Here is a 19249-nt window from a genome sequence, read left to right as displayed (position 1 = left end):
AGCTTCTGTTATGCATACAGTACCACACTGGAGGCTGGTAGCACCAGGAGGAGCAGCAATGATGATGATGGTCTCTGCCTTCAAATACACGGTAGTAAATTCAAGTAACATTAACTATAAAATGGTGGAGAGGGCTTCCCTGGTGGCGCAGTGGTGGAGAGTCCACCTGCCGATGCAGGGGACGCGGGTTCGTGCCCCGGTCCGGGAAGATCCCACATGCCGCAGAGCGGCTGGGCCCGTGAGCCATGGCCGCTGGGCCTGCGCGTCCGGAGCCTGTGCTCCGTGACAGGAGGGGCCACAGCAGTGAGAGGCCCGCGTACCGCAAAAAAAAAAAAAAAAAAAATGGTGGAAAGAACAGTAAGCGCTATTAGGGAGGTACAGATAGTGTGTTGGGTTCAAGAGCCATTACCCCAGGCTGGAGAAATTGGCAAACGCTTTCTGGAAGAGGTAGCATTTTTATGGGGTTCAAAGAGTAGGTAGGATTTGGACATTCAGACATGAAGGGCAGAGGAAGCTTGTGAACAGCTGAATCAACCTGCATGGATGCCCTGTCCAGTTCCCTTCTTTGGCTTGAATCGTGCCATACCCACGCTGCAGAAGAAATGCCCTTATTTGGTGTTATGTATTCTGCCTCTCTGATGTCTTATCCCATGGAAGTGGATTGATCTGTGCTTGACAAATCGGGGGCTACCATCGTGCTGGTTAAAAGTACAGACTATAGAACTAGTGGCTTGGGCTAGAATCCTGTCTTCGGCACTTATGAGCTGCCTACCTCCAAGGGTTGTTCTGAGGAATAACGTCTGTTGGTTGTCATTTCCATCATCATCATTACTGTGGGAACCTTGGAAGGCCCCCCCCACCCCAATCCTGTAGGACTTTCCACCATTTTAGATCAATTCCTCTTTTCTGAGAGTCTCATATTAAAATGCAAACACCAGAAAGGGTAACACTGGAAGGTTTAAACCAGCTATGCTTTAGAGCTGAAGAGAATCAGCTGACAACTTATTTGCTCAGAGCAAAATAGGTACCTGAGTGGAGGGATGTAAAGAAGGGGAAGAGGGTCTGTCAGGGGAGGCCAGTGAGCTCCAAGAGCCATCTTCTCCCCCCTTGTTTTATTTAGAGTACCTAGGCCTCTGGATTTTCGCTTGTACACTGGGAGAAACCTTCACACATACAGCATGGGGATAAAGTGAGGAACAGTGAAAAAAATGCCCATCAGTCATTTTAGGAGCCCACACATGCAAAAAAGCACTGCACTGGGCCCTATGGGATGGAAGGGTATGGAATCAGAGGAAATGCCCCTGATCTGTGCAATCCCATCAAGAATTCAGAACATACATCTAGGAAATAAATTGAGGTAGAGACAGATGACAGTCTTTTTTGTTGTTGTTGTTCGTCTTAATGGTGGAAGTTTAATTAATGGTCTACGCTATGATTGTGTGTCTGTTTTCTTTTTCTTTTTTTTAATTTTTGTGTATTTTTTGTACAACTTTTAAAGATTACTATCCATTTACAGTTATTATAAAATATTGGCTATATTTCCCACCACATATTGGCTATATTTTCCTATTGTACAGTACATCCTTGAGCCTATATTACACCCAGTAGTTTATACCTCCCCTCCCCCCACCCCTCTGAGCCCCCCGCCCCGTGGTAACCACTAGTTTGTTCTCTATATCTGTGTGTCTCAGATGGCAGTCTTTTAAAAAGTGCAAATTCACACAGCGCAAATTGAATCCTCCTGACCCATAGTAGGTACTCAGTAAATGTTTGCTGATGGATGGATGGACTGAATGAGTGAATGAGTGCCCAAGAATGAAGGGCTCACAGTCGAAGGTCAAAGTGAAAAAAAGCCCAAAGGCCTAAAGGCTTCCTTGTATTATCTTCTGCCACCAGAATGTCAGCTCCATGAGAGCAAGGACCGCATCTGTCTTGCCCCCTGCTATGTCCCCTGCACCTAGAACAGTGCCTAGCACAAGGGAGATTGCCCAGTAAATGTTTATGGGTTGAACAGGTACATGCGTAGATGGGTGGATGGTACAAATAATGGAAATTACTTGCAGACAATAGTGGGATTTGGGGCCCCACACTTAGTACATATTAGGTATACCTTAAATGTTCCTCGAATAATTTAAAAATATTGATGAACACGTTCCTTGCAAGGATAGGTGAAGAGAGGAGGAAGTGTATCCAATAGGATGTAGCTACAGTCGAGCTTGTCTGATATGAAGGAAACATTCAAGAAAAAACAATCTGGCTATTTGCAGGAAGTGTCATTATGGCTCACAATACCACACACCTGTCTTGTGGAGTGCCAGCGTTTTCGGAGCCGCACGGGTCTGTACTCATTCTTACCCAACTACATATTTCCGTGAACCCTCAGGGGGTTCCAAAGCTAGCTACACACACTGCACACATGGCTGAGTATGATAAAAAATTTTTCACTAAGGCTCCGGGATTTTATTAAGCAGCCAGGCCCTCCCTGCAGGGCTTATGTATTGAAGAAGACAGAAGGACACCTGACAACAGCACAAGTCAGGCAGTGATTAGAACACCCCAGCTTTATAGGTTGACAGCATCTAAAACAGAATAGCCTAAGGTATCTGCTAGGGAGGGTTGTTTGCTTCATAAGAGGGTAATTTACTGTTTGAAAGGCACAAGGGCATGGGGTACTCATTCAAGTCTAAAAAAGGGAAGGGTCAATATGTATTCCCAAAGATAGGTGGCAAGCATCACTTTTTTTTTCCTGAAATCTCTTGGGCTAAAAAGCTAATTTGCACTTCCTCTCTATACTATGTTACACTATAGAATCTCCAGGTCAGAAAACTCATATTAAAAGCAATATGCGGGGCTTCCCTGGTGGCACAGTGGTTGAGAGTCCGCCTGCCGATGCAGGGGACACGGGTTCGTGCCCCGGTCCGGGAAGATCCCACATACCGCGGAGCGGCTAGGCCCGTGAGCCATGGCCGCTGAGCCTGCGCGTCTGGAGCCTGTGCTCCGCAACGGGAGAGGCCACAACGGTGAGAGGCCCGCGTACCGCCAAAAAAAAAAAAAAGCAATATGCATCTTCACCCCAGGCCTCTTACCAGCATGTTTGCATTGAAGTGTTTGTGGTCATGGGTTGCTTTGGGAGTCTAACTACCTTGATGGTTCTCCCCTAGCTGTTCTCTTGTTTGTCATTTCCCTGTGGGAATTTGGGCTCCAATCCAAACACATTGCACCCAGCATGGTTTGCTGAATGAGAAGAGCAGGATCTTGTTCTAGATACTTCCCTTGTTCTAGATACTATGTCTCCATTGATATAACCTGGGATCACACTAGATTTTTGCAAACCACATCTCACAGCCAACTGGTATTGAACTGTAGTAAACCAACACCTAATTCATTTTCTGAATGTGAAATCTCATCTTCCCCATTCTGTAACCAATAGTTGGTCCTCTATTCTTAAGGCCAAGGCCTTACATGTATTTCAATAAAATTGTGTCCTAAAAGGTTTGTAGGATTTGTCCCAACACTGTAACCAAATTCAGATTTGTTTTCATATAATGATTGTCTAATCTAATATAGTAACTCTTCTCCAAAAGTTTTTTGTCTTCTGTTACCATATTCAGCATCCCATCAATTGGTTTAGTCACATGATCCACAAGTCCAAATGTCACGTTTTCAGTGAGGTCTTCTCTTACTACCCTATTTTAAATTGAGCCCCTCTTTTGATCCAGTACACTTCCTCTACTCTCTCTCTGTTATTTTTCCTCCATAGCACATATAATCATCTAATTTGCCATATATTTCACTACTTATTCATTTTGTATATTATCTTTTGCCTCCTTTAGAATGTAAGCTCTATTAAGGTAGCAATTTTTGCCAGTTCTCTTCCCTGCTGGATCCCAGATGTGTTGTATAGATTGAATATAACAGTTGAATACATCAGTGTCCTGATTCAGGTCAGTAAAAATGTTTAATATGATAGGACTAAGGATCGAATCAAGTACATTCTACTAGAGGTTGTTACCCCTCACCAGATTGCTATTGATCTTTTGGTCGCTTTCAAATCCACTTAATGGTGTTAGCATCCAGCCCAACTTGTTTTTACTTTATCTAGAAGGCTACTGAGAATTTGTTACATTTTTTGCTGAAAATCAAGTAGTCCATGCCGGTGGTAGCCCTCTGATCTATCAATCTGGAAGTTCTTTGCCAAAAAAGGAAGTGGGATTCATCTGACGTAACTGATCACTTCCTCTTTCTAACTGCATGCAATCATCCTTTGGATAACCCATTTTAAACCCTGCTTGGGAGGGACAGGGCATTAATCAATGACCTGTCCAAACCCCTTGACTTCCTGGAAGGGAGGTACTTCCAGGTGTGAGGTCCCTTCGTGTGAGGTCCTTCTGGCTGGGGCTCTGGGCATGTTCACAGAGTGGGTAGGAGCTCCCTGGGGGAGGAAGCTGTCAGATGATGGAGGTAGCACCACTGAGCTGAAAGGCTTAGGCTCAGATGTCATTTAGTGGTTGCATTGGAATATCACATGCTTTTGTCTTAGTCTCAGATTCTGTGGTCTATAAAATAAATTTTCAAAACTATAGTATGATGCTTTATTGAATACTGTTTATTTATACCCTTTTGGTTTCATGTCCAATTTTTTCATGCAGGCAGTACAGATCTGAGGCTTGGGATATGTTTATTTCTATTGCTCTTTGAGCTAAAGGATTTATATTTCTCTTCTCCATTTCCTTTTTTCCCATTCTTCCTGACACACCTGTGGTTTAGGCTCTTGTCATCTCGTGCCTGAATTATTACAGTAGCTTCCTAACTAACTCCAGGATTCCTGTCTCTTTCTTCTCCATCTTCGACTCTTCAGTCAGGCTAATTTCCTGAACCTGGCTATTCAAAATGTGGTCTATGGACCACAGCATCAGCATCTCCTAGGATCTTGCTAGAAAGACAGACTCTCAAGCCACGCTCAAAACCTACTGAATCAGAATCTGCATGTCAACAGGACCTGCAGGTGATTCAAACCAACATTAAAGCTTGAGAAACACTGTCCTCTCTTCCACCATGCCATTCCCCTACCAAGGGGCATCCATAAACCATCCCTAAACTATCTCTGAGAAAAGTTTTACCTTAATTTTCAGGTGAGATGTTTTTGATGTGAAGATGTAAATGCCCACCTATACCATCTGCTCATTGGTTCTGAGAATGATGAGCAAGTTTACCTAGGTAACTTTAGAGCAGTTATAAAAGTTGAGATTCACCTTGAGTTGAATTCTTCTAGTAAAAGCAAAGTATATTGGTTTTTGGTGAGTAAAAGTTAAGTGGTACTTGGGAAACATGTGGTGAGTTGGTTGGAAACGTTCAAACTAAGGCTCTTAGTTTGACACAAGCATTTTATATACTTAATTTAATCCTCAAAATAATCTCATTTAGGTGAGATTGTTATCCCCATTTTACCTATAAGGAAACTGAGACTCAAAAAGGTGAGGTTGTCCAGAGCCTCAGTACTGGGTAGAATTCAGGCTACACCATAGTAACAGACATCCGAAATACGGTGGTTCAGACAAGTGGCTCTGTACTGAGCCGGACAGGTGACCCCAGGTGGTATGCTTTGCTGATTCATCAGGTCACCCAGCTTCCTTCTCCCATATTGCTTCATCATCCCCCAGGATGTGGCTGAAGCTGGTTCCTACCCTTGGGAAGAGGGAAAGGGAAAGTGAAGAGCCCATAATTTTCTTATAATCCAGAAGTTCTACCTGTCACTGTACTCACATTCTGTTAGTCAAAACTTAGCCACATAGCCACATCTAGTTGCAAAAGAGGCAGAAAAATGTTGAAACCTGGAGAGTGGTTAACTAACCAGAAAAGGGTGGCGACTGGGGGAGATCACAAGCGCTGCCACAGGCACTGAGTTGATTAGTGGGAGAACATAGATTCAAACTCCATGACTTCAACGTGTGGTCTTTCTACCATTCTTTTCAACCATTTCTCATAGTTGACAGTCAGTAAATGTTTGTTGAATTGAGATAGATTGAGATAGTACGTGTGAGCCTTTTGGTTATTTGAAATTATTTCTTCCTTCTCCCTTGCCTCCCTGATTACCTAAGTGGCTCTGTGCCAACCTATCACTATTTTTTTATGATGTTAATTTTTAAAACGGAAAGTGGATATTCATCTTCCTTCAGGAGAAATGTTATAATACAGTAATCTGCCAGTTCTTAGAGGTTCTGTGGAATCATATGAAGTGTGATAATGGGTGTTAATGATAGGAATTTTTTTAACAACCAAATGACCATCCCCTTTAAAGTGGGTGTTCTTCGGAGCATGCCATTGCTCAAAATATTTTTGATATTTTATGTTGGCTGATACAGCAGTAAACTCTCACCACAATAATACTTCGTGACAACATCATCAAAATCACAGAGTCATGCATACAGTCATAAGCATTTAACCAATGTGTGTGTGGGTCTCCTGGGGGTCGGCTATTTAGACTGGGCCTGGCTGGCCAGCTCTGGGTCAGGTGTCTCTCATTCTCCTTATGAGATAACAGATTATCTTGAACATATTTATCTCTGGCAGTAGCAGAAGCATAAAAGAACAAGTGGAGTTATGTGAGGCTTCTTGAGGCCTAGGCTAAGAATTGGCACAATCTGTTATTCAAAGCAAGTCCTGTGGCCGAACCCACAGTCCAGGGCCATGGGAAATACTCTACACCTCATGTAAAAGGGAATGTGGTCACATGGCTAAGGGTGTGAACACAGACTTGGTGAAGATTTGGGGCCAACAAAGCAACCTATCATGGCTCTGCCTTTATCAAGTTATTTTGAATATTTGCAGTGATGTTAAATCTTTATCTTTTAGGGGTAAATTTTATTTTATTCTTTTAGTAAAATAGCTAAATTTATGAATGAAATTAGACAATCAGACTAAATTTATCTTTGGGCAGAAAGGTGGCTATTTAGGCATGCGATATCATAATGAAACTTATGTCTAGAACTGGTTCAAGAATATGGCATTCGGTGGTAGAATAGTTAGAATTGATGTACAGCCTTCCAAGGTGATCCATTGACTGAAGGAATAATACCCATTTGTTTCTGAAATAATTTCACAATAAACAAACCTCACAGTTTATAGTCACATGTTCCCACTTTGTTTCAAAGTGGGAATAGGAATGAATAGAGGCTCATCTCTATTTCCTTTGACTAACCCTGAGCAAATATGCTTTCTGTGCAGATTCTCATTGCCAAGTCCCCTCTGGCGACCTTCACCACATTTGTCTACACCATCGAGAAGGAAGGCCTGGTTCTTCAAGGTAGGATTCTCGGATTAAGCCATTTCTTTAGGCTGGTTATGCTCAGTGCTGCCCATTGTGGGTGATAATTACTGCTGTGCTCCTGATAGAAGCTCCTTCGGGACGGAATCAAAGGCCAAGATGAACTGACCAGTGATGTTTATCCTGATAAGATAAGAGAGACTGGCAATTGTGGCAAGAATTTGACAGAGGTTACGGAGAACTATAGAATCTCCTAACAGACAACCCAAGAATGAGGGACAAATCGAGTAGGCTAGGAACTGCAACCACCCCAGTCCTCTTCACAGATTCCATGGGGTGAGGGACCAGGAGGTAGGTCTCTGACACCAGCGTGGAGGGCCCAGCCCTGCCTCAGAGGAGGGCCCAGCGTGGAGGGCCCAGCCCTGCCTCAGAGGGCATGACGTTCTTCCTCACTTAGCGTGTGGAAGAACGTCATGGCTTCATGAGCGCTACTTCCTCGGCCCCCTTCTGGTTACTCCATTTCCTCCCACTGTGCTCAAGTCCCGACTGGGGACCAGGCCTTGCAGACCTGCACTTTGTGACACGGGCCTGAGTTCCGGTTCGTGGTAGAGGCCCCCAAGGCCACAACCTAGAACTAATTCAACAAACAGGGGGAAAAGTGGATTGAGGGGCATCATTCTCAGATGCTGGGTCCTCGCGTGGTTAGGAAAGGCATCCAATGGCAGGTCTGCAGAAAACAGTGAACAGGAGTGGGTAAATTCAAACCCCACTGAACCTAGCGCACAGGGTCAGATGTCCCAGACAGCTTTGTAGATTAAGAAGGGTCCCCACAGAAGTGCTCAGGATACATGTCTGTCCCCCGCTGTCAGGCAGGAGGCCCTACCCTAGGAGATGCGTAGGTGCCCATCTAGCCGGAACCACAGAGGAGCGTATTGTCATTTTTGTCCATGGGAGGAATATCTGCCCTTTAGGATTTTGTAAGCTGAGTATTTTTCCCAAGTCTGTGAAACAGGGTAAGTCCTTACAATATCCCCACGGAGACACATTGCATTGTAAAGATCTAGGAGGGCTTTTGTGGGGCAGGCTAGACGGTTCATGCTTCTGACTGAGGAACAGGCTGCAGCCTTCCTTTTCCTCTCCTTCTAAAACATCCACTTCTTAATGGACCCAGAAAGCAGCGTGTTTGTTTGGTGCAGCTGAGCTCCGCAGCAGGGACTCAGGTCCAGGGAAATTTGGAGTAAGAACTACTGACCTTTGACTCTTAGCCTTTGACTTATGCTATCTAAGTTCCTTGGTAAATATTTTTTTTACAATTGCAAATATTGTTTTCTGACAAAGAAGCAGAGATTTTAAGACCAGATTAAGCAAAGCAAACAGCAGGCCCCTTTGTTACAGACTCTCTAAGGGTGTATAAGTAATAAGCAATCAGAAAGCTGGACTGGTGTTTACCCAGTGCACAGTGTGCCCTTTGGCTCTCCATTTTTAGAGCGTTTCTTAAAAGATTAGAAGTCTAGTAAATAGCAATTTTAGATGAAGATTTCAAGAAGTTCTATGGAAGATTACAAGATAATTTCATGAGGAAAAGGGCCAGTTCTGCCCAGATGGCTTGTAGGAGGACCTTGATATGGTGCCTGTATCTTGATCACTCGGCATTTTGGTAGATAACATTTGAAAGCATGGTCTTATTTGGATAACTTTTGGATAATGTTGGTGGGAACAAGATACATAGAATTGCCTCTCTGACTCTCATTGCTAAGATCATGATTTTGACAGGAAGGAGGAAATTGTTTAGGGAAAGTATTTAGAAACTGGAACTACAATGAATTGGTAGGGGTTGAAAAACTACAAAGAAAGACTATTAGACATAGTTGGAAAATGGGAGAAAGTGGATTACTAAAGGAGGCTGACCTGGAGCTGGGTGTCCAGGAAAGAGAAACATTCAGGAAAGTGTCTGATGATGCAAGAATCCCAACCAGTAAATAAAAATGTCTGGGAGATTTCAGGGCCTCACCTATTTGCTTTTGAAACTACACCTTCCTCTCTGAGGTTTTTGGAGGTGGCAGAACTCTCTGCCCCTGTCAGCAATGCCACTTAATGCAAACCTCTGGGCATTCCCTCCCCTCTGGCTATGTGCTCCCAAGACTTTGGGGAAACAAAAAGGAGCTCTGATCCTCAGAAAAATGGGGATCCCTCCTGTATTAGAGAGACCACCTTGGATTTCCATTCCAGCTCTGGTAGGTTCCTGAGAAAATCTCTAGCATCCTAGTTGTGTCTGAAAAAGACAATGTTGACCTTGATTCAGTGCTTTGCAAACTGTTTTGCAACCCATTGGTGGGTCGTGAAACAAAATTAAGGAATCATAACCAGCATTAAAAAAAAAAAAAGAAATAGAGAATGGAAAATAACATACACATATTGTACTGTTTCATGAAATATTTCTTGTGTGATTGTATGTGTGTGTACATGCTTGATGAATTTAGGTACAGAGGTTGCAGTGCAAAATGTTTTTCTTACTTGGATTGCAGTCATCGGCCTGGGTGATCTCTAAAGGCCTTCCCACTTCACCTTTATCTGATTCTCCAAGGAGATGGTGTACTTATCATTCACTTAGCTCAGTAGAGTTCTACCCTTGAGATCTCCACAAACCAGAACATAAAAGCTTATTTTTGCCCCCAGTCTTACCAGATGACTGAGCTAAAAAACACCTGCACCATTCCCCAGGTTTAAAGCAAAGAAACCTTTGATCCCTGGCTGATAACCTTGGAAAGGTACCAGACATCGAGGCCAAGAAGCTTTTCTTGTGTGAGGGGTTGCTCTGGCACAATAGTCCCGAGGTGGCATGCAGGTTGGTACCTACAGCTCCGGGAAGGGGTATGCAAGCCATGTCTGAGGGGCATAGAGACAGAGAGGGGAAGGGCTGGAAGAGGGAGGGCAGCTCCTGTGGTACCAACTAAACAGGAAACTGCTGACCCAGCCACTGTGGCTCAGCATTCCGTCTTTGTAATGGAGCTAGCCTGAAGTGGCAGTAAAGAAGAATCCAAACGGGCTACCCTGGTTTTTTGGGTGGGGAGCAGGGCTGTTAGTGAGTGTGGGAGTGATCGCTGGGTGCCTTTCATCCCCTTAGCAAGACCCAAGATTCCTACCAGCCTGCTAACCAGGAGGTTTTTTTTTTTTTTAACATCTTTATTGGAGTATAATTGCTTTACAAGGGAGATGCAAGAGGGAAGAGATATGGGAACCAGGAGGTTTTATACTACCTGAAGAGCTCCTGAGTGCGGGAGCAGAGGGAGGGCAACATTAAAAGGTGAGGGCAACATTCGATTTACCGGCTCCACAGGCCATTCCCCTCCCCGGTTCTCAAGGATTAGGATGCTGAGAACAGCCGACAACTGGGGGCCTTACAGCCTTCCCGCCCCTTTGTTCACTGGGATGGGAGGGACAATAAAACGGCAGGCTGGAGAGACTGAGGGGCTTGGTATAGAGATTTCTCAGGCTGCTTTTTAAACACTTGAAGGAGCCGGTCCATGCTATTGTTGTAGTAAAATAGAAAGCGGAACTATTCTCCTTTTGCAAGAAAAAAAAAAGAAAAGGAAAAGAAAGAAAACCCACCCTCCAGCATCTTCAGGAGGCCGCCTGGCTCAGGCTATTACCATGGTAATACCGTGCTGTTTGCATCTTCTTTGTCTGTCCTCACCCTGGTCCGGGATCCTGGCCTCTTCTGGTTGGGCCCCAGACCCTGGAAACACTTGGGCCCCAAAGGAGAGGCATCTCACAGCCCCCAACTTCCTGATGGTTCAGACTCTGAGAGGGGCCAGGTCCCAGCAGAGGGAAAGTTCAGCTATTTTGTGCAACTGAAGTGGGAATGGTGGAGGGGGTCGGGGAAGATCCCTTTAATCCATTTTTCCTTTTGTTCCCAGAGTTCACCATGAAATCCCGCTGTTCACTGAGTGGGAAAGCTTAGAGGCTTGACCAGCCCAGAGAGAGGCTAAGGGGTGCCGGGACCTAGTGGAGAGGGAAAAGCAGGACTTGGCTTTGGGAATTGGCTTGCATGGAGTGGGTCCACAGAACCACATGGCTGCAGAAGGGAAGGGGGCGTTTACGGTGAACTCCAGCTTGACCCACATCTGTTCTGGTCATGTCCTTTGCTTCCCCAGCAAGCCCCAAACGTTGTGCCACCCAGAACACAGCTGGGGTCCCTGGACCTCTTTGTCAAGGCCAGGAATAAAGATTCTGTACTTGAAAGCAGCCAGGCTATTGCTGATGCTACAGGAAGCGAAGGGAAAACCCAGGACCTGGGTCTCCCGGAGCCATCCTGGCTTTCATGGGGCTCCAGGCAATAAAGGCCTGCTGACTTGGCGAAGAAGGAGATGCTCTAGGAGGGGTTGGCCAGGGAAAAGGCAGAGGTGAGCTCAGGGGGCCTCCTCCTCGTGCACTTTTCCCTTGCCCTACACTCTCCTTTTCCTTAGGAATCTAGGAAGCGTTTGAAAAACGAAAACCAAGTTGTTTTTTGTGTTTTTTTTGCTGTTTTTAATTTAGTTATTTAGTTTTGGCTGTGTTGGGTCTTCGTTTCTGTGCGCGGGCTTTCTCTAGTTGTGGTGAGCGGGGGCCACTCTTCATCGCGGTGCGCGGGCCTCTCACTGTCGCGGCCTCTCCCGTTGCGGAGCACAGGCTCCAGACGCGCAGGCTCAGTAGTTGTGGCTCACAGGCCTAGTTGCTCCGCGGCATGTGGGATCTTCCCAGACCAGGGCTCAAACCTGTGTCCCCTGCACTGGCAGGCAGATTCTCAACCGCTGCGCCACCAGGGAAGCCCAACCAAGTTGTTTTGAACAGGATAGAGGACAACGGCTTAGTTTCGCAACAGGACAGAATTATGTGCTTTTATATTGTTTAGAAAAAACTAAAGATCAGGTAAGACAGGTTGAATCTGGATTCTGGTGCTACTCTTATTAGTTTAGGTTTGAATGAGCAGCATAAACCTTGGGATGGGGCTGGGGAAGCTCAGGGGAGCCCAGAGCACCCTGAGATAGGTCCAGAGAAGTCTAGAAGTCTAGAAAACTAGTCAAAGCTAGTTTTCTGTTTTTCCAACCAGTCCCTATGCTATAACCCAGCATAGGGACTCGGAATAAACCAGAAAACAAAGAAACAATGAATTTTTTAAGAGCTGGAAAGCTATGTGCCTCATCTTTCTTGTAAAATCAAGAGTGGTTATTTGACCAGCTTTCGAAGCATGTTGGAAAGGCATTAATCTCCTCTGTTTGTTCCTTTGTCACAAAGTTGAGTTACATTCTTCCACCCCATTTTCTTAGTCACTGAGCCAACTGGATGATTCATTGAAAAATTCTTTTTCCCCAAATACCACGATCTGATTTCATCAGATTTCAGTTAGAATCAGTAACCCATCTAAATGTTTCTGCCCAGTGGACTCAAAGTGACCCAGAAGAATCTCAGTCTGTTTCCATCCAGGTATGGAGGTGTCTGCTTGGTAAATATCACCCACACACCTGGCACAGCCTGGCATGGATTGGGGAGCCTGGCAGAGAGCCCTGGGATTCAGTGGAGCAGAGTGAACTCGCTCGCACAGGTCACAGAGGAGAGGGCAGAGCAGGCCTGTCGTATTGTCCTGAGCTGCTTCTGCCTGCCCCTCCACGAGGTGCTTCCCAGGGCAGAGAGGCAGGGCTCCCATCTGCAGAGTCTCTCTTTCTCTTTCAACATTCACTTCACATCCCCTCCCTCCATGACATCGTCCCACACTGACCCTTTCTTTGGTCCTTTCTTTTCCTCTCACTGTTAGCCTCAAAGAGAGATTTTGTTTTCAATGTGGAAAACATATTTTAAATACTGAACATTACAGAAAATAATAAAGCAAACCCATGACTCTAACATCCAGAATTAACAAATGTTAATATTTTGTCTTTTTCTTTTCAGATTTTTTTTTAATCAAAGTATAGTTGATTTACAGTGTTAGTTTCAGGTGTACAGCAAAGTGATTCAGTTATTCATATATATTCTTTTTCAGATTCTTTTCCATTATAGGTTATTATAAGATATTGAGTATAGTTCCCTATACGATACAGTAGGTCCTTGTTGTTTATCTATTTTATATATAGCAGTGTGTATATGTTAATCCCAAACTCCTAATTTCAGATTTTTTTTTTTAATTACAGGGATAATACCTTACAAAATTCAAAACTCCTTTGTTCCTATCCCAAGTCCATTCCTTCTCTCCCCTACACTCCTCCACAGAAGCAAAAGCTCTCCAGGGTTTGATGTATATCCTTCTCCCCATTCTGAAAAACTTTTCTACGTATATGTGAATCCAAACATCAGATTTGTTTTGAGTGCATCCTAAATTTTCATAAACGGTTTATTATACACATCATTCTACAGCTTGCTTTTTTCACTTAGCATTATGTTTTTGCAACATATCTGTGTTGATACACATAGATCATGTTCTTTCATTTTAACTGAGGTATCCATATGCATTGTATGAATGTACCGCATGTTATCCATTCCCCCACTGACAAAAATTGTGATTACTCGTTAACTTAATGAATCTTGTTGCCCATGTTTCTTGGTATGCAGGTGTGAGGGTTTCTCTAGGTATATATCAAAAAGTAGAACGGCTAGTCAGGGGATGCACATTTTTATCTTTACTATATATTTTCAAATTGTTCTCCAAAGAGGTTTACCAATTTATACTTCTTCTGGAGATAGTGGACCAATTCCTATAATTATAAATTCACCGTCATGTTTCCATGGGCAACCTTCTTGTGTTTCTTTATGGCTGCCTCTTTTATCTCCGCCATTGGGGTGTGAGTTTCCATAGCTTCTAGAGGGGTCTTCTGCACAGTGCATGTGATTTATGCATATACTTACATGATTAACTGACAGAAATTATTCTACTCCTTCTAAAGTTAACGATATACACCTCCCAGAAAGGGATCTTTCCGTTCCATTCATCACCTTCCTTTTCAGATGAGGGAACTGAGTTCCAGAAAGGTGAAGTGCCTCAGAATTGGGTTTGTAGCCGCTCCCAATACTCAGCCGGGGCTCCTAAGATTTTTATAAAATCAGAAATGAATTTGGGCCCCCTTGTCTCCCATCATGGCAGCCCCTGTGACAACTTATCTCTCAGGCTTCATGAGCCTCTGTTGGGATACTCTAGGCCCATCCTGAATCTTGGATCCCTAAATTCTAAGCTAAGATGGAACAGTCAAATTGATACAGTGATCCCTCGAGGAATTTCCTAAGTATAGTTGGGTTATAAATTTGGCTGGGTGGAACCACAACCTAGATTAACAGTGGTGTACAAGGTAGAGGTTGACTGCTTTCTCTCATAGCACTGTGGAGGAATGCAATCCAGAGCTGGTATGGCAGCTTGGCCCCACATGTTGGTCCAGGGGCCCCGGCTCTTAGCTTGCTGCTCCGTCATACCTAGGATGTTGCCCTCGTTGTCATGGTCCAAAATAGCTCAGTATCATGTCCTGCATCCAGGTAGCAGGAGTTGTGTGGGGTAGAGATTTGGTGGGAGGAAAGGTCAACCCCCTTCCTTTAAGGATATTAACCAGAAGTTACACACATTATTTCTGCCAATCTATGGAAAGAAAGACTGGAAAATGTAGTTGTTAATCTCGGTGGCCATGTGCCCACCTAAATTTGGGGAGTTCTATTATCATGAGAGAGAAGAGGAGATGAATATTTAGTGACACATTTCTTTCAAAAGAGCCCAGTTGCAGAGATTAGGCCCCAGGGTACAACAGTACAGACCCTAGGGCGGGACTTGTTGCATAATGTTGAAATGCAACATAAATATTGCAGTTTCTCAGAGTTATCTGGAAAGCGGGGTTCCAGCCTAGTACTCAGTTTGGCTCAAATAAAACTCTTTCCTGTTCTTAAAAAAAAGAAAAAATATTATATATTTAAAATGCTATCAGGACCTTCTTTGGTAGAGTCTAGAGCAGAGGAGTAGAGTATCACAGTCAGTAATGCCACCAAAGATCAGCACCCAGAAATCTTGTTCCCCCTCCCAAGACAGAATCTCTGTCAAGCGGAAACTTAGTACGTGTTTTGCTATTGTGCCCTATTCAAGAAGGATACTTGAACAAGGGCTACTAGTGCTTATAGCACAAGGCAGGGTATAAATTTGGTTCCAGAGTCAGAGACTAAACACATTTTTTTTCCAAAACGTTTTCTCCTGTCTCCACTTAAAAAAACAAAAAAAGCAAAAAACAAACAAACAAAAGCCATGGAATAAAATGTCACTTGGAGAAGAGAACAACTTTATTCCAAGGCCTGGACTGTAGTTAGACTAGATCCACGCTCCTCTTTTAGAACCGGGAAGCCATTTGGCTATCTTTAACAATTAACAGTTTGCATTTGTGAAAATGCCCAGGTAATAATATCAAAAGAAGTTAAATCAATTCAGGTTGTTGATTTTCTTTGAAGACCTCTTCCAAAAGGACTTGGAGTTCTTTCTGGAATATGACTTAAGCTCCATTTTCAGTGAGTTCAGTTAAGCAGGTATTTCTCAAGCATCTATCCTTTGTAAACCATGGTGCTCTGACGAGATAGGCTGAAAAAAAAAAAAGGTCCCTTGTTTTTAGTCGCTCACAATCTAGTTAGCTCAAAAACAAAATATGCAATCAAAAGCAAACTGCCACACCTATTATCAAGGTTCAAACAATGGGATTTGAAAGGATAGAGGAAATAGACTCATTCCATCTAGGATGACTGAGGAAGGTTCCTGAGAGGACATGGTACTTGAACTGGATGTCAGCTCCTGAATACTGACGAAAATGGCATTCCATTGTCTCCTGACAGAAGCCAGTTTCTTTTGCTGTTTGAGGATAGATTTGGGCGCGCTGTGGAATGCTGATTAGTGCCACGTGACTAATGTTGAATCATGCTGACTAATGTGTTCTAAATGGATTGATTCAACAATAAAGGGAACATTGAGAGTCAAGAGTTCAGATCCTGAGCTTTATCGTGTGATGAAGTGTAAATCACTTAGCCTCGGTACTTCATTTTTCTGTCAATTAAAATGTGCTCATGATGAGAAGCCAACAAATCACCTTGACTAGAAAGTGGTTACAAATCTCAAGGACAACAGAAGCGCTTAACAGCAATTCCCAGGACAGGCTTACGCAACCTTGGGTTATTCACAGTCCGCACAGAGTCAGAAGATCCGTCACATGCTACTCCGTAGCCATGAGAAACTTCAGTTTCCTCACACATGCCACGAGCACTGACGAATAGTGCACTGCGCTCACAAAAACCGACAAATAGAGGAGCTTCTGAAAAATCTTCCTATCTACCTACTGGGGCGTCTGTGTTTTTCGACCACAAATGTTGCCAGAGGACTAAAAGCTTGCGTTGCACACACAGCTTTTTCTCTCTTTTGACATCTCCCCAGCTAGACTGCTTGAGAACCTGGCCTTCCGTGTCCAGATGTTTACTGAATTCTGAAGGCCCCCCCCAAAGGGCCCAAGTTCTTTTGTTGCTCTCCAAATCACTTCCCACAGAGACTGACCAATGTCCTGAAGGAGCCCTTCAATAGGGAGGATAAATGGAGGCAGATGAAGACATGGCCCCCTGGGCTCACCCACGGCCACGCTAACAAAGGCTCTGAGGCACAACCTTGTAAGGAGCATTTTGGTCAGCAGAATCCCCTCGAGAGGCCAAGTCCCCCCACAGGGCTGCTTTCAATGGCTCCCATCGTAGTGGAAGCCCCGAGCGTTTGTTAAGGGCTGGGGTGTGCTAGGTGTAGCACAAAACATCTAAATCATGCCCCCCACCCCTGGTCTTTGTGAGGGCTTCCTGGCTACAGATGGCAGCTGGCTTTCTCAGGGGAAACCTGGGGGGGGGTGGTCGAGGAAGCTGAAGAGGGGCTCCCGCTTCTCTGGGTGACCTCTTCCCACCCAGCCCAGAAAGGCTCCCCTTTTGTCTGTAGCTATCGGCAGTCAAGCCAGGGCTGTGGGGCCTTAACCCACACCTGTGCTGAGTTTCTGGGTGTCTCAGGTTTGCAAAGCCATTGGCTCCCTGGGTAATAGACAGGTATGTGTGTAAGAGGGCTGCCGTGGGAAGGAGAGGTTTATTTAGACTGCTAGTGAGAAGTTAGTGCATTTCATGACAGCAACGGTTTTTCAAACATTCTTTCTCTCCCTCTCTCTTTCTTTTTTTTTTTTCCTTTAGACCAACAGAGGCCATAGGGACACTATGACCTTTGTCTAGAGCTGATGGGGGCGTGATTTGTGAAATGAAACAGGACCGGGCTGCTTGGAAGAAGGAAACGGAAGCCAACATAATGGGGATTAATTAGTTGATTGCTGTTGAGATGGTAACAGATTTGCACGCCCCCTCCTTACCATTGAGCCAGCCATCTCAGACCTAACAGGGAAGGTGAAGATGAAGAGGCCTTTGTTCGGGTCTCTAGATGCTTGGGGCTGTAGGCTTTGCCGCCATGGGATGGCAACAGCCATAATAATAATAATTTGCACTTATATAGCACCTTTCAACCAGGCACCTCAAAGCGGTTTAACCACATTAATTAATGAAAGCCCACAATCCCCCTGCGGAGAGGAAGAGGATGACTAACAGGATTTGTAATTACAGGAGGGAACATTTCCGAATAAAGTATATTGTCCACTAAACAAAAAGAGTAGGTGTAAAGGAATTGGGGTCTCCAAAGAGTAACTGATTGAGAAGTGAAACCATGGAAAGATGGGGGAGGCTGGGGGCGGGCATGGGCATGAGGGTCTGCTCTTTTGTCAGAGGGAGGTCGATGGGCTCAGAATTCACTGACAGGTTCGGATCCAACTGAGAAGCGGGACATGTATGGTATTAGTGGCATTTGGAAGGTCATTAGTGGTACACCTATTGTGGTGTAAATTCAAGTTTCACTGGTACATTGTGTAGAGCCCTGCAGAACAAAGAGTGAGATTCCTGCAGTATTTAATAAAGGATGAAATGATTTCTTTAGATCCAAAGCCCAAGGCTGGGCCAGTCAATTAGCAAATAAATCAACTGGTGACCCATAGGATAATTTAGCCGTTCCTAGCAGAACACCCAGCCTACCCCCTCCTTCCTCCATGAGGTTTCCAACCAAAGCTTCAAGGCTGTGGGCTTTAGCCCCTTCAAAGCCAGGCATCAGAGCTTCCCAGCCTTTGGCCCTGGGACCTCTTTTACCCAAATTGTTGGTGACACTCAAGCTGCCCTCTGTAGAGTCACTTTGTATCTGCTCCCCTTCAGAGGTTTTTAAATGCCTTGGATGCTAGAATCAAGTCTTGTCCTATCTCATGTCTGCTACCAATGCCCAACAGAGTGCTGTGCACAGAGTAAGTACCCAATCGGTGAAGAATGGTTGGATGACAAAATCCTTTAACAACTCAGTGTTTGTTGACTACATGCCAAATGCTAAGGCAAAGATCAAAAAATAGGCTATGTGTATTACAAGGAATGGAAAAGACTCGTGTACTCCTAACTATAATATAAAGCAGAATAAAATAAAGTTAACATTATAGATGTACGCCCAAGCCACAGGCTGCAAAGGCCAAAGGAGGAACGTTTTATCCAGATGGAGTGAATCAAGGAAGGTATTCCTGGAGAGCAAACAATGTGCTGGGCATTGGAGGGCGAGAAAGATTTTGATGGACCTGGAAGAGGTGGAGGATACAGAGTTTCCAGACTGTGGTCATTTGTCTCGCTGAGTGAGGTGCCTTTGGAGAGCTTGTGGTCTTCAATAGAACATTTGTGAAAACCAAGCTGAGTTTTTGTAGCTGATTCAATGTACATTTCCTGTGAATTCTTGAACATGAATTGGCTATTTTCAAACAGCCAGGGACTATTACGAAAGTTGAGAAAGATATTTTGTTCTCTGTAACTATTAATTCAGTCTCTCTGCACTTTCACTGTCCACCAAGAAAGAAAAGCTAAGCAGTTCACACATGAAAGTGGGCACTCAGGAGTGTCTGAGGAAGGTACGAGGAA

At 44.4% G+C, this 19249-nt stretch overlaps 1 protein-coding gene across 1 annotated transcript in view; it reads left to right on the top strand.

Moving 5' to 3' along the window:
• LOC309961448 (DNA repair protein RAD51 homolog 2-like) overlaps window positions 1–17482 on the top strand; it is a 209112-nt gene extending 191630 nt beyond the window's left edge. The window contains exons 4-5 of the mRNA XM_082838722.1: window positions 7225–7303; window positions 17456–17482. Coding sequence (XP_082694848.1) covers window positions 7225–7303; window positions 17456–17472 — 96 coding nt within the window. The 3' untranslated portion in view covers window positions 17473–17482. The remainder of the gene's footprint in view (window positions 1–7224; window positions 7304–17455) is intronic.
• The last annotated feature ends 1767 nt before the right edge of the window (window positions 17483–19249 follow it).

Source organism: Leucopleurus acutus (assembly GCF_964270905.1).
Source record: "Leucopleurus acutus genome assembly, chromosome: 1".
In the NCBI taxonomy this organism is placed as follows: Eukaryota; Metazoa; Chordata; class Mammalia; order Artiodactyla; family Delphinidae; genus Leucopleurus; species Leucopleurus acutus.
This window is presented reverse-complemented; position numbering and strand designations above follow the sequence as displayed.